At 36.3% G+C, this 16,280-nt stretch overlaps 1 protein-coding gene across 1 annotated transcript; it reads right to left on the reverse strand.

Moving 5' to 3' along the window:
• Nucleotides 1-62: 62 nt before the first annotated feature.
• Nucleotides 63-5,471, reverse strand: LOC121368833. The gene is made up of 3 exons (XM_041493578.1): nucleotides 4,795-5,471; nucleotides 432-538; nucleotides 63-124 (listed from the first exon to the last, which is right to left on the reverse strand). Exons 1-3 carry the CDS (start codon nucleotides 5,469-5,471, stop codon nucleotides 63-65), a joined length of 846 nt encoding a protein of 281 aa, XP_041349512.1.
• Between the last annotated feature and the right edge of the window lie 10,809 nt (nucleotides 5,472-16,280).

The raw sequence follows: 16,280 nt of genomic DNA on the forward strand, positions 1-16,280 counted from the left end.
AGACAAAGTTTTATTCCTAATAAATTAACAGTAGCTGGACGGGACATTAAAACTGTGCTGGTTTACACAGAATGCCAGTTTAGACAGATGCCGGTTTGGACAAAGTCCACTGTATATATGAAATCTGAAACCACAAATACGAAATCTGAAACTACAAATATGAAATCTGAAACTACAAATATGAAATCTGATACTACATATATATAAAATGTGAAGCCAGAAATACAAAATCTGAAACCACAAATACAAAATCCGAAACCACAAATATGAAATATGAAATCACAAATATGAAATCTGAAACCACAAATATGAAATCTGAAACCACAAATATGAAATCTGAAACCAAAAATATGAAATCTGACACCACAAATATGAAATGTAAAAACTCAAATATGAAATATGAAACTACAAATATGATATGTGAAACTCACATGACCAATAGCCAGCCTTTGATGTTCTCTCTTGTGGATGAAAGATTTCATAGCGTATTTCATATTTCTCACCATTCACAACAGATTCATTTTCTGGAGGTGTCTCTCTACAATGACAAAATAAATGTTCCACTTGGATGATCTATATGAGGGTTTCAGATTTTTGGGAAATTTAATACATGATATAATTTGGTCTCAAGATCGAGAATCAGTTGCAGACTGGGGAAAAAAGGGGTTTTCCTCACTCCTGATACATGTATATATTTTTTTTTTATAAAATCGGGAATTTTCAGATAACTTCTCTTCTCAGACTAGTAGCTGATATCTTTTACACCCTTGGCTACACCACTATCAAGAGGAACGAAAGAAATGTTTTATTTAAGGATGTACTCAACACATTTCATTTAGGTTATATGGTGTCGGACATATGGTTACGGATCACACAGATATTGAGGGAGGAAACCCACTGTTGCCACTTCATGGGCTACTCTTTTCGATTAGCAGCAAGGGATCTTTTATATGCACTATCCCACACGGGGATTGATTCCAAACCGACCGTGCATCAAGCAAGGGCTTTACCAATGGGCTACGTCTCGCCACCCCCCCCCCCCCCCACTACCAAGAAATAAAGAGAGAACACCTGCTGCCGCTACATAGGTTACTCCTACTGAAGAAGCAGCAAGGAATCGTTAAAATTTGTTTTGTTTAACGACACCACTAGAGCACATTGATTTATTAATCATCAGCTATAATTGGATGTCAAACATTTGGTAATTCTGACATATAGTCTTAGAGAAGAAACCTGCTAAATTTGTTCATTAGTAGCAAGGGATCTTTTATATGCACCATCCTACAGACAGGATAGCATATATCATGGCTTTTGATATACCAGTCGTGGTGTACTGCACTCAATGGTACGAGAACAATTAAGCCCAATGGGGCCACTGACGTGGATCGATCCCAGACAGACTGTGCATCAGGCGAATGCTTTAGCACTGAGTTATGGCCTGCCTCTTATTCGAACAGAGTCAACCTTTAAAATCAATACATGTACTTCTCAAAACTGTGAAATGTGACTCCTATCATTTTCCCCACTGACTCTTCATTTGTTAGTGCATTGATTGAATTGATTAAAACATATTTTATTGAATTAAAAGAAAACAATTGGACTTGGTAAAAGTTATACAACTCACTAGGCCTTCTCCAATGTTTATTATTGTTAAAAGCCCTGTGAAAAAAAGTAAAGTTTGTTTTGTTTAACAACACCACTAGAGCACATTAATATATTAATCATCGGCTATTGGATGTCAAACATTTGGTAATTTTGACGTATAGTCCTAGAGGAAACCAGCTACATTTTTCCATTAGTAGCAAGGGATCTTTTATATGCACCATCTCACAGACAGGATATCAAATACCACAGCCTTTGATTTACCAGTCGTGGTGCACTGGCTGGAATGAGAAATAGCCAAATTGGCCCACCGATGGGAATCGATCCCAAATCCGACCACACACCAGGCGGGACCCTGTGATCAAGAACAATCAAACATTGGCCTATATCTCACCTCAGGTGAGCACTCTACCACTGGGCTTAAATCTTGCCTCTTACTAGTGCTGCAACAATTAACCGGTATACCGCGATAATTGATCAGCTCGATACGAAACGTGGTAGTTTTGCGTATCACGATTTTTACACGCTATTTTTTCCTTGTATCTTATTTGACTTGAAATAGGCAAACAAACAAACACAAAAACCCCATCATTTTATTAATTGATGATGACAGGAAATGTAATAATCACGTCAAACGTAGTCAGCTTACTTGTTGGCATATGAAGTGATAGGTCGGTTATACTTGGTTCTAACTTCTAAACAAAACATGTTAAAAGTCCAGTAAAAATAAAAAGTTAACGATAATTACAAATAAATATTTTGTTACTTACACATTATTATTCATTGTTCATTTACACTGGAATACGGTTACGGCTATCATCTTCAAAGAAATAAACCAACAACTCAGAATACTTTGACCGATCGTTCAAAACACCTCGGCCAATAACCTCTAGTTCGGTCAATCTGCCGTAACATACTCAATACGTACATTTCCAGCAGCAGCAGCAATGGAAAAGCCCGATAGTAAGGATTTCCAAATGTGACAATTTATAAATAGTTTGACACCATCACACCGGTATTCTAGTAAACTAGTATTGTATTAAAAAATAAAAATGACAAAGAAGAACATTATACTAATAATAAATGTCGTGGTTCATTAGGTCTATGATGAAATCAATATTACAAATATTTTGATTTATATACTTAGTTTATGTGTTCTGCTTTCATTAAAAAAACAAACCCATAAATATTAAATTTAAATAATATCAACTACTTTTGCAATACATATTGCAATACGGTTTCTTATATCACAATATGGTTTTGACTGTATCGTTGCACCCCTATCTCATACAGTTAAAATTTGTCTTGTTTAATGACACCACTAGAGCACATTGATTAATTTACTGGATGTGCAATATTTGGTAATTTTGACTCGTAGTTATCAGAGGAAACCTGCTACATTTTTCCTAATGCAGCAAGATATCTTTTATTTGCATTTTCCCACAGATAGGAAAGCACATACCACAGCAGTTGTGGTGCACTGGTTGGAACATAAAAAAAAACCCAATCAGTTAAATGAATCCAATGAGGTGGTGGTTCGATCCTGTGACGCAAGCATTTCAAGTGCCTTTTACAGTATAGCCCACTGGTAAAGTGTTCGCCTGATGCACAGTCAGTCTAGGATCGATTCCCGTCAGAGAGCACATTGAGCTATTTCTTGTTCCAGCCAGTACACATGACTGGTATATCAAAGGCCATGGTACGTGCTATCCTGTCACTGGGTTGGTGCACATAAAAGATCCCTTGCTACTAATGGAAAAATTTAGTGGGTTTCCTCTCTAAGACTACAAGTCAAAATTACCAAATGTTTGACATCCAATAGCCGATGATTAATAAATAAATATGCTTTAGTGGTGTTGTTAAACATCGTTCCAACCAGTGCACCACAATTGGTATATCAAAGGCTGTGGTATGAACTATCCTGTCTGTGGGATGATGTATATAAAAGATCCCTTGCTGCCAATCGAAAAGAGTAGCCCATGATGTGGCGACAGCGGGTTTCCTCTCTCAATATCTGTGTGGTCCTTAATCATATGTCTGACGCCATATAACCATAAATAAAATGTGTTGAGTGCATTGTTAAATAAAACATTTGTTTCTTTCTTTTGTTTTCTTTTTGGTGTCGTTAAATAAAACAAACTTTAACTTACAGTGTCGGGGTTTGAAATAGGAAGTAAAATATGGCTGCTGTTCATATAAGAAATATGAACTGCTAAGAAACAAATATGACTTTAACAGGTGAATTTCCATTTCACCTTCTAAGTCTAAAAAATTGACTCTTTTTGGGCTGGACACAGCCCAGTGGTGAAGCGTTCGCTTGATGCACGGTCGGTCTAGGATCGATCCCCATCGTTCGTTCCAGCCAATCTGATTAAAATTAGCTCTACTGGTCTCACAATAACAATTTAAATATCAACCAATTACACTTCACCTTTTATAATGTTATTCGGGAGCATACAAATTCTAAAAATATCGGTCAAGACTATGCAATAGGCGAACTTGTTGGTGTATTTCAACATTGAAAAAACAGGGGAAAGGTGCAGTAATAAACTCTGGATTGTATACTAGAATAAACAGATTTTATGGCTATACCATCACATGTGTTTTTTCCGTCTTGAAACGAATTTGATATAAAATTTTATATTCAAATTAGTTTTCGGCATACTTCGTAATTCACCCAAATCATTTCGTATACCCTCGGCATAATCCCGAACGTTTTCAAATTCTTTTCAAATCACTGGCATGATTTTGCCAGTAAGGTTTTGATTGGTCAAATGAAAGGTCAACTGGACATGAGCTCCAACAGGCTGCTGTTAGATTCACATGTAATAGTGGAGCTAATTTTAATTAGATTGCGTTCCAGCCAGTGCTCCACAACTGGTGTAACAAAGGCCATAGTATGTACTATCTTATCTTTGCATATAAAAGATCCCTTGCTGCTAATCGAAACGAGTAGCCCATAAAGTGGCAACAGCGGATTTCCTCTCTCAATATCTGTGTGGTCCTTAACCATAAGTCTGACGCCATATAATCGTAAATAAAATGTGCTGAGTGTGTCATTAAATAAAACATTTCATTCATCAATTCATCAATTCATTCATTCATTCATTCTTTGCTTTTCGCTTTTCATTTTTCGCAGGCTGCTATTTCAAGCCCTGTGTAAGAAATATTTTGATCTGTTATAACAAATACCTGTCTTCTTCAACATCCTTCCTGCAAAGCTGATCTCTTCTTTGGATTCCTCGATAGTGTCGGTTATGGGCGTCGTTTCTCACATAAACGTTATTCTTGTAATCAGTTTTACACCTATTTACATTCTTTCTGAGATCGGAGAAATACGAAGTTTCATTTTTACTTGTTGGGAAGATGGTGCTATTTTCGGGACATCCCAGACTATCATAATAGGCCACACAGTCTGCATGATTTCTTCGTGTGAGTGCAGCTTGTGGAATAAGAGACCGCTCAAAGAGGACGAGTCTAAATGGCAGCTCTTGCATCACGTCACTTGGCACAATGTCTCCAGATTGGTCAATTTTATAACCGTCAGTCCGGTTAATTGTGCATATCACTTCGTCAGAAATCAACCATCGCTTTCTTTTGTTTAATGAATAAACAACATCCGAACTATTGTAAAAACGATCCCACTCAAAACGTGCGGCTGAAATCCCGCCGTCATCGATGAATTCACTTAAAAGTTTGTACATTTCCATGTCTTCATTATCACCTCTGGCCTGAGTGTGATCATCAACTAGATGGTACTTGATGATGCCATGATCGGCACAGTGGGTCGGGCGGATGCAGTTGTTGTAGTAGTTGGTTCGCATGGTGTTCCCACTGTTCACTTCACAGTTGGATTTCTTCAACACCATCGTGAAAGTATCAACACCTGTTTTTATATGCCAAAACTACTGCAAAACTGAAAATAAAATAGAAAAAAAGGTGATAGCATGGTTCAAGCCGACATATTCTAAATCGCCAAATGCATTTTATTAAAGCTGATGTCTAAGTATTAGTGAGTATAAATAGACAATACTGGTAGTAGTAACGACATGTTACATGGATGCAACCCCTGCAATTGCCTGCGGCAATCGGCAATGCAGTGGAGATTGCCACAGAATTTTTCATTCTCTGCAGCATTTTTTTTGCCGTGGACTATATTGGATTTTTTTTTCCAAGATGTATTTTTTCCTTATTGTTAAAAATTAAATATGCTTAGTGAACTGAAAACAGATTAAAAGTAACTATTAAAAGAGTAACTGCACCGTTATTATTTAGAAGAATCTGAATTTTGGCATCATCAGGCATGATCATAAATACATGTACATGTAAATTACCAGCATTAAGCGAGTATCAGCGAGGCCATTGAGCTCTGTTCTTGAACGTGCACGTGCCATTCGCGTGTTAACTGTTATGTCACTTTTAATCTATGAATACCACCACTGGTATAAATAAAATAAAGAAATCTTTCAGCATATCAGCAAACAAAACATATAACAAACTCATCATTCAGATTGACTTACAATCCAGAGTTGCAAACATGTTAATGGAAAAATTGCCGTGGACAATGCCATGGACACTATTTTTCCATGGTAAATTATTTGCCGTGGACATTTTTTTAATTGCAGAAGTTGTGAATGCATGGCCATTACAGGGCTCGAACTTAAGAAATTGTCTCCCACGGCAATTTTTAAAAGAATTGCCATGGGTGAAACAGCCCAACGATGGCAATTTTGAGCCTGCCTATGGCAATTTGTTTTTAAGTGACATTTGCAGCAAATAAACATGACTGAAAGGTTATTTTACTGTATTACCCCAGCGGTCACTCATAACAGGGAAAATATTTTCCATATTTTCTCAGTGAGAAATATTCTGCATTGGTCTAAAGAACAATACTATTGGACAATTTGATGCTTACAAACCAGTGACTTTGTCGGTACTACATATGACGTCATCACGATTTGACAAACACAAAATGACGTCATGTAATTTAAAGAGTTTGCCTTTACGGGTCTCTGTTTTTGGTGTTAAATTAATAACAAAATGTAATTTTAATGCAATTCATTATAGAGAACTTGTGTTTTTTTAAATTATCTATGAACATGATTAAATTACAACGTTATAGTAATTCTCAGAACAATGCGTAAAGTGGTTTACATCGTTCCTATACAGGTTGACCTTTGTGCATGTGCGTCGAAAATAAAGGCTTATAGAGAAAAAATAGCTGAGGTAATAAATAGAATAACAAACTCGGTACTAGTTATTATCAAATTTATGCCCCTCGTGACAACTGAAAATTATTTCACTCGGGACATAAATTTGATAATAACTGGTAAATCGTTTATTATCCTCTATGTATGTACATGTAGACATATTTTTAATTGTGCAAATGTGAAATATTGGCAGATAATGTACACTAGGTGTATACATTTTGCCATTGTTGAGGAGCTTAACTGACAGCACAAAAGTGCCGTCAGTGATGCTCTTTACCTACGACAGTTTATATATCAACAACGACAAAGGCCGCCCGTGCCATCGTTAAGTTCGAGCTCTGCCATTAGATACCATTTATCCTACTATGAATTGTTTTAAAACATATCCAGCTCACTTTCGCTCATTAGATATTTTTTAAAACAATGAGTTGTAAACTTGTAACATAAATGGTATTTAATGGGAATGAATGCAGTATTCTATTTCTTACATATCTTCAAAAACAAAGTTTTAAAATAAATTTAAACATCTTTTCCAATAAAACTTAATTACAACCCTAGAGCATGTAGTTTGGGGGCGGGATTTAGCTCAGTCGGTTGAGTGCTCGCCTTGAGGTGCTTGTGTTGTAGGATCAACTACCTCGGTGGATCCATTCAACTGATTGGAGGTTTTTCTCGTTCCAACCAGTGTACCACAACTGGACAAAGGTATGTGCTTTCCTGTCTGTGAGAAAGTGCATATATAAAAGATCTCTTGCTGCATTAGGAAAAATGTAGCAGGTTTCCTCTGATTACTACATGTCAGAATTACCGAATGTTGAGACATCCAATAACCGATGATTAATTAATCAATGTGCTCCAGTGGTGTCGTTAAACAAAACAAACTTCTTCTTTTTTAACTTATAATTAGTGTTAGGTTAACATACACGTCACAGAATAATCGATTTGGATTGTGCTTTTTTACATTAGATAGTAATGTCTGTGGTGACCTTATCATCACCAAGGTACTGCCAGTCATATCTTTATATTGTTATCACATGTATATATGTTATTAGTATATGTTATCAAAAATAACATACAATGTTCTCACCAATAGGGTCTCCACGAGTACTTGAGGTCAGGCCGAGTCTAGCAAGACTCGAATTCGTTCACAGGACTCGAGTACTCGAGTTCAGAGCAAGTCTAGCAAGGCTCGAGTCCATTCACAGGACTCGAGTACTCGAGTTCGGGCCTAGTCTAGTAAGACTCGAGTCCGTTCACAGAACTTGAGTACTCAAGCAAAGAAGAGCACTCTCAATTAATTATATTTTTTACTGCATTTTGCCATATGCTTGTCACCAGTTACATTATAGGGCTATGAGATATGGAGGGAAAACAAATGTCGAATATGTGGAATGAATGAATGTTTAACGACACCCCAGCACAAAAATACACATCGGCTATTGGGTGTCACAAATGGTAAGTATATGAAAATATTATTTCGAATATGTGGAATGCAATACAATGGCATGATTTGGCATCCATGTTCAGCGCTGGAATTAAGATATATAAATGCTATTTGACTTTATCTCTTAGTCTCATTATCATCTAGTGTATGTGTCGGGTACTCGGGTCCGGGTCGAGTTTGACCCTCGAAGACTGAAGTCCAATATTTTGGACTCGCGGAGGACCTACTCACCAATGGGAGTGTAGAAAAGAATTTAGTTAAAATTATTTTTCAGCCTCTGTAGTCACAATTCTTTTTCTTTTCTTTTTTATATTAATTTTGTTTAACAATAAAAAAGGATGAAAATTAAAGTTGAAATATGATTTACCAAGACATTAGTATAAATGTCATCAGTTACAATCAGCTTATCGAGTATGATGTTAAATATATGCACTGGGGCAATTATCTGCATTTTTCTCAATACGTCTGGTTTGATTATTGACCAATCAATGGCGGTTATTAATGAAGGCTAATTTTATTCAATAATAAACCCTAGCAACTATATAGTCTATAAGTTTGTATATTTGTGTTCGTCACAAGGAACAACATTGTAAAACTAGATTGCTAATATTAAAATATATATATACTTACAGCTACTAGGCAATATATGATTAAAGAACGTTTAGATTGTATTTTATAGTAAACTGGTGTCGACAAGTTGTGCAATGTTTATGTTTATGTTTGGGAAACTCTTTTGTTATAGAGGAAGATATGTTATCAGAAGAGTCTATTATTCTATAGGTACGTCAGGCACAAATGTCAGTGGACTTATTTTAAAGTTTAAATAATAATGTGGCTATTATGTTATAATTCTAACTGATTTTTGTTTACAGATCTACCAATAACTACAATGCAATGTTTATTCAAACTATTAAAAATAGGAAACGCGTGTATACTTAAAGGGGTCAATCGTTAATTTCTTAATAAGGCCCCTCTTTAAACTATAGGAGCGATCGGTTCGGAAGGCCTTCTTAAGGCAATGCGTTGACTTTAAAATACGGTGCATGTGCTGCTGAAGGCTGGGGTAGAAAAGTTCGATTGTTTAACGACACCACCTTGATTAATTAATCATCGACTATTGGATGTTAAATCTTTTATATTTTTTAAAAGTTGTCTTCAGAAAAAAATTCGCAACATTTAATATATATTATGTAGCCTACTTAATAAATGATGTCAAATGTGGGCCCTATGACATTTTGTATGATTCATATGAAATACATTATTTGAATTTTAAAAACAATTTCGGATTAGTATAGCAAATATTAAGGGATCTTTTTAGGCACTTTTCCACAGACGGTACAGCATATACCACGATATACGGGACGCAGTTCAAGGCTGACTAGAATGTGCTAACACGTGAACAAAACACGAATACAGGGCCGTACCCTCCGGGGGGGGGGCAGGGGGGGCAGTTGCCCCCCCCCCCCCGAGAATCTTGTCCTTTTTTTTTTTATTATATATATCCAGTAATAGCATAGAAATGTTTAATCTTTATAGTATGTTAAAAATTATTTATAAAATTTAGTGCCCCCCATGGATTTTGGTCAGGGTACGGCCCTGGAATATAGATCGCTAGCTTTCTTTAGAACCCCCTTCTGTTCCATATAACTAGTTTATATATTGTATAAACACATACAATAAAAAAAAGAGTTCAAATCATTTGTTTCATATATGAACCATAAAACATGTCATACATTTGACAACATTTATTAAATACATATTAAATGTTGCGATTTTTTTCTGAAGACAATTTTTTTTAATGTAAAATGTTTAACATCCAATCCATTAATACATTATCTTCAAAATTTAAAAAATAAAAATAAAAATAAATAAAATAAAACACCACCAACAGTTCAGTTATTTTTATACATTAAAACTTTACTAGTTAAAAATTCATCATGATCACACAAACCAGGCCCCTGGAGGGAAAAACAAATATTACAAGCTATTTTGCCCAAAGTATATGCACGCCAATGCAAAGTCGCAGCCTACTAAATATTAATGAACTTTATAAATAGATATCTACGTTGATAGCATCAAAGAAGAACTGCACTAAACTCTTTAAAGTTAACGTTGTTTTATAACGATTGGGGCTACGCGTGTACGCTGTGACAATGTTAATATGTGTTAAAAACAAATAGACACGCAGTATTTTGTTGTTTCCTGAAAGAGAAACCTATAACACGAACTTTGCATTGTGATGTCATGTCTATTTTTAGAGTTACAACCCTTTTCCCCTTCCATGTGGGCGTTGTCGTTATTGAATAGACAAAGTACGCTGCACGGAACGATGACCATACCTGCAGAGAATACAAAATTAGCCAGTGCAATTAATAATTATGCATGGATACTGAGTGTAACCACTGTAACCGGCTGGAAGGTACTGGGTTCGCATACCGTACACTGGCTCCCACCCAGATCGAGTTTACGGTCACTACACCGAATTTTCTCTCACTAACTTCTAACAACTAATAACTACTAACCCACTATCCTGGACAGACGGTCCAGATAGCTGAGGTGTGTGCCCAGGACAGCGTAGGCTACTTGAGCCTTAATTGGATGTAAGTATGAAAATGAAATATTTTTAACAAGTTAACAGCAGTAGTAGTAGCAGTAGTAGTAGCAATATAGTAGTAGTAGCAGTAGTATAGTAGTACTAGTAATAGTAGTAGCAGCAGAAGCAGTAGTAGTTGTAGTAGTAGTGGAAGAAAAAGATGATGATGATGATGGTCATGATCATGAACAATAATAAGAAGAGGAAGTTGTAGAAGCAGACGGTGGCGGCGGCGACGATGATGATGACGACGATGGTGATGATGGTGACGATGATGATGATAGTGATGACGATGGTGATGACGATGATGATGATGACGACGATGGTGATGATGATGACGATGGTGGTGATGATAATGATGATGATGATGATGACGAATATGTTATTTCCCTTTAGTCTATTAATTGTTGTTTATGGCGGTTTCATTAATTCTTCTTCTTTGTTTAATATTTAATTTTGGATATGTCAATTCACTGGAGTGTTTACATGTATAACCCAAAAGGAAGGTCTACAACAGAACGAAATCTTATGATACAGGTAGAATAAAGAAGAAAACTTTTTATTACAGGGTCGTTTTAGAAATCATCACTTGTGTGTGAGGGAGACATGCATTTTTTAATCTCCACCTCTTATACAAATAAAGGAAAGGAATGGTTGTTTAAAAGTTAAAGTTTGTTTTGTCTAACGACACCACTAGGGCACATTGATTTATTAATCATCGCCTATTGGATGTCAAACATTTGGTAATTTGGATCTTTTATATGCATCAGAGCCATGGAGAGAGAAAGACAGGAGGGAGAGAAAGAGAGAGAGAGAGAGGGGGGGGGGGGGCGGAGAGAAAGAGAGAGAGAGAGAGGGTCAAACATTTTTTATTTATTACAGTCACACAATACATAATAAAATACATGGGAAAATAAAAAACCAATATAGTTTAAAGTTTTGTTTTGTTTAACAACACCACTGGAGCACATTGATGAATTAATCATAGGCTATTGGATATCAAACATTTGGTAATTCTGACTCGTAGTCATCAGAGGAATCCCGCTACATCTTTCCTAATGCAGCGAGGGATCTTTTATATGCACTTTCCCACAGACAGGAAAGCACATACCACGGCCTTTGTCCAGTTGTGGTGCACTGGTTGGAACGAGAAAACCCCCAATCAGCTGAATGTATTCACCGAGGTGGTTCGATCCTGCAACGCATGCACCTCACTCGAAAAAAACAAAAACAATATAGAGGCCACTCCTTACTAAAAATCCATTTCAAAAGTAAAACAGTCTTATCAGACATGTAAACAAAAAAAATATATATATATATTTAAACCCTAAGAAAAATATCAATATTTAAAATAAATGTATATGTATAAGATAAGGCCCAGTAAACCAACCCATCTGCCTTTTTCTTCCCATGTGACCTTTTTCGATCAACAATTAGTATTGATCTAATTCATACGTATACTTCACAACTTAATACACTTCTCTTGTAACAGCGTGAAACAAGGTCAATATGATTTTCATGAAGGCACACGTGTGACATGGCCAGTATCACACATCAGCCATGACCAAGATTGAGTACTGATTATACTCGGGGAGATTATGCAAAATCCACACTCACACACACACACACACACACACACACACACACACACACACACACATAGTTGTGGTAACGTTAAAATAAATAAATAAATAAATAAATAAATAAATAAATAAAATAAAATAAATATTTTTTTAAAATCTAGGACGTGTGGATTCAGAAGTGTGGATTCAAAAGTGTATTAGTCTAAAATAGCCTACTTAAAAATGTTGCATTTCAAGCATAATAAAATAATAACAATTTAAAAATATTAAAAAAACCCAGCTAGAACTTCCTCTCACTGTAATTAAGCCCTACACCAATTTAATTTAATTCAATTCAATTCAATTCAATTTATTGCCCAATACCAAACACTCTGGTGTCAGCAAACAGGGATAACAATGATAACAACAACAAAACAACACTTTTGACACAGTCATAGAGAGGAAACCCGCTGCATTAGTATCAAGGGATCTTTTATATGCACCATTCCACAGACAGGATAGCACATACCACGGCCTTTAATATACCAGTCGTGGTACACTGGCTGGAACGAGAAATAACTTAATGGGCTCACCGACAGGGATCGATCCTCGACCGATCGCACATCAGGCGTGCACTTTACCACTAGGCTACGTCCCGCCCCACAAAAAAAGAAAAAAAATATTTCACAATTTTAATTACGGTTATATGACGTCAGACGCTGCATCCACGCAATGGGTTACTCTTTTCGATTAGCAGCAAGGGATCTTTTATATATAATATCCCACAGGCAGAACAGTACATACCATGACCTTTGTTGAAACGAGAAATAGCCTAATGGGCTCACCGACGGAGATCGATCACAACAGAGAAGATTAAGAAAGTCCCGCCCATTTATGACGCATAATCAGTCTACTATTTCATTATGCATAGATTTTAATGTATGTCCATTGAAGGTAGGAAATGTTTTATTTAACAACGCACTCAACACATTTTAGTTACGGTTATATGGAGTAAGACATAATTATGGTTAAGGACCACACAGATATAGAGAGAGGAAACCCGCAGTCGCCACTTCATGGGCTACTCTTTTTCTTTTAGCAGCAAGGGATGTTTTATATGCACCATCCCACAGACAGGATAGTACATACCACGGTCTTTGTTACACCAGTTGTGGAGCACTGGCTGGAACGAGAAATAGCCCAATGGGGCCACTGACGGGGATCGATCCTACATCGACCGCGCATCAAGCGTTTGTATGTCCATTGAAGCTAAATGCAGGATGGGTCTAGGGAGATGATGCAATGTTTAAAAAGAGCACCCCCAGTATTCAGGGGGGGGGGGGGATGTAATATTTAAAAAAAAAAAAAAACTTACAGAACTTAAAACGTACATTAACTGTAACATGTGTTACATGTTCAACATTAAACACCAATAAATTAAATGTATTCATTCGGTATGCTAAGCATCAATTAGATTTTTGGAAACACTTCGAATTCCAGTGGGGGTGAGCGCCCTCAGCATCCTACTCTTGGATTAGCGCTGAGTCCATGTAATAATAATAAGTTTTAAAAAGAATAATAAGCTCATGAACGATATTAGTTACGCGAGTTTCCAAATATTGCGTCAGTCATCCGTTATTTATACGTCTATTATATTATCTTGCCGACATCTAATTAATGCATTTACTAACAGGCATTACTTGTAATCGCACAGCTATGTGCACAGATAGCATTACAACAGTTACTGACAAATATAACATGCATATCAAGTTCGTTTACCAAACTGAATTGGTAACAACCAGAATAAAGCAGTTGTCACACAACCTAAGTTTGTTACGTGTTACGTTTCTGGGGCTGGAGAGGGGGTGGGGGATGGGGATGGAGACGAATGTCACTCTCCGATACAAGTCCAAGAACATAGGCTATAACAAATGTATGATCAATTTATCGAACGACGGAATTTTGGTGAACAAAGGAAACCTTGTTTTATTTCCGTTGCTAAGCATTGCCTGGGTAGATAAGTATGTTATGTACCGTACATAAACATTTCAATCATTAAAGAAAAAAAAAAGGAAAAGAAGAAAAAGAGCTGAGATTCATGTTGCTCTTATCTTCTTTTTTTTAGGAATTTAAATGATCCACAATATATCCCTACCCATTTCTACAGGCCCGTAGGACGGATTTTCAAAGTGTGTTGGGGGGGGGGGGGGGGGGGGGGGGGCTCATTTTTATGATTGTTCCATCGTCAGGTTTCCTTATTAGCATTATAACACATTTTAAAAGTCCCGAAATGAAAACTGGCCTAATCGATGGTAGCGGGCATGTTCTATAAGGAACAAAAGTTAATATATCGGGGACGGAGAGGGCTGGTGTGTGTGTGTGTGTGTGTGTGTGTGTGTGTGTGTGTGTGTGTACGTGTGTGTGTATGTGTGTGTACGCGTGTGTGTGTGTGTGTGTGTGTACGTGTGTGTGTGTGTGTGTGTGTACGTGGGAATTAATAATAATTATGGATTCATCCCTAGAATGCCATCTTTGTAACAGTTTGTGTGAGTTTAATTATTTATTTGGACTTAACGGTTACTATTTTGTAATAGTAACACTAAGAGATAAGTCGGTGCATAACAAACTCTGAGATACAAACCCAGTAGGTCTACCTATCCGGCTTGAACCTAATGCTAGGTTCAGATTACCAACTGTCACGACGATGTTGGCCAACTCGCCGATCTCTCGAATTCTACAACTGTCCAGTTGCTAGTCTGTTCACCTTACAACTCAGTAAGTCTCGTCGTATACAACTCTTACGACCGATTAGTCAGGGCCGTACCCTCACTTTTTTTTTATTCCAGAAAATAGCATACACACCTCAGGGTTTAATTTGTATAGTGTTTCATTTGTTTTTTGTTTTTTTTTAAAGTAGTGCCCCCCCCCCCCCCCCCTCACGTAGGATTTTGATCAGAGTACGGCTCCTGTTAGTCGTTAATCTGAGTGCACCCATCGTAAGTCAGGAGATGGGAAACATACAACGCTACCATCGATTTGGCCAACTTCGTCGTGAGAGTTAATAGTCTGACACTAGCATTAAACAACTAGGATGGGGCCAGTCAAAAAGAATCAGGGCACAGTAGTTAAACTAAATGGGCTTTTTTCTAAATATTTTTTTATGAGACCTTCTCCTTCTCTTGAATTAAATATACTGAAAAGCAAATAAATAAATAAATTAAAAAAACACCGCGAGATCCAAAATCATAATGCAATTGCAATTGCAGAGTTATCATTTAAAAATATTATATCAACTTTATCAATTAGCAAAGCTCAGTTTAGTGAATATAAAGTAACAACCATTTCAAATAATGATAATTAATGATAAAAATAGCTGCATAGATTTTAAAATTATCGCGTTTCTTTTACTTTTCAGTATATATACTATTTTATAGCGTTGTATTCTAAACATAATTATTATTTGCTACATATTTTCATGTTAGTTTACATAAATGTATTGATTATTTATCTCATTAAATATATATTATTTGACTAATATGGGGGTGGGAGGATCCAAATGTTGCATAGTACCACTAAGAAAGGTAGTATTAAGACTAGTTTGACTTTTATTGGTGCCATTCAAAATATTTGGTTTTGATCCGTTTTGACTAGTCCGAATGATTTTTTTATTTTATTAAGGCAGCTTATTATATAACTTAATTTACCAGTGACTTGGACTACGTACTATTTGTATTGTTTGCACACATCTTTACTGTTTTAATTTAACTCAAAATTTTTTATATTGATGTTAATTATCACTTCATTTACACATTCACCGTAAGTAGTTTGACACCTAATACCCGATTTATTTTTTGAGCTGGTGTATTGTT

Source organism: Gigantopelta aegis, chromosome 3 (assembly GCF_016097555.1).
Source record: "Gigantopelta aegis isolate Gae_Host chromosome 3, Gae_host_genome, whole genome shotgun sequence".
Lineage (NCBI taxonomy): Eukaryota > Metazoa > Mollusca > Gastropoda > Neomphalida > Peltospiridae > Gigantopelta > Gigantopelta aegis.

Coding starts and splice junctions, on each gene's coding strand:
- LOC121368833 (XM_041493578.1), bottom strand. CDS start 5,471: ATGGTGTTGAAGAAATCCAACTGTGAAGTGAACAGTGGGAACACCATG. Junction 539..4,794: donor AAGGATGTTGAAGAAGACAG/GTATTTGTTATA, acceptor TTGTCATTGTAG/AGAGACACCTCCAGAAAATG. Junction 125..431: donor AAAGGCTGGCTATTGGTCAT/GTGAGTTTCACA, acceptor TTGTGGTTTCAG/ATTTCATATATACAGTGGAC.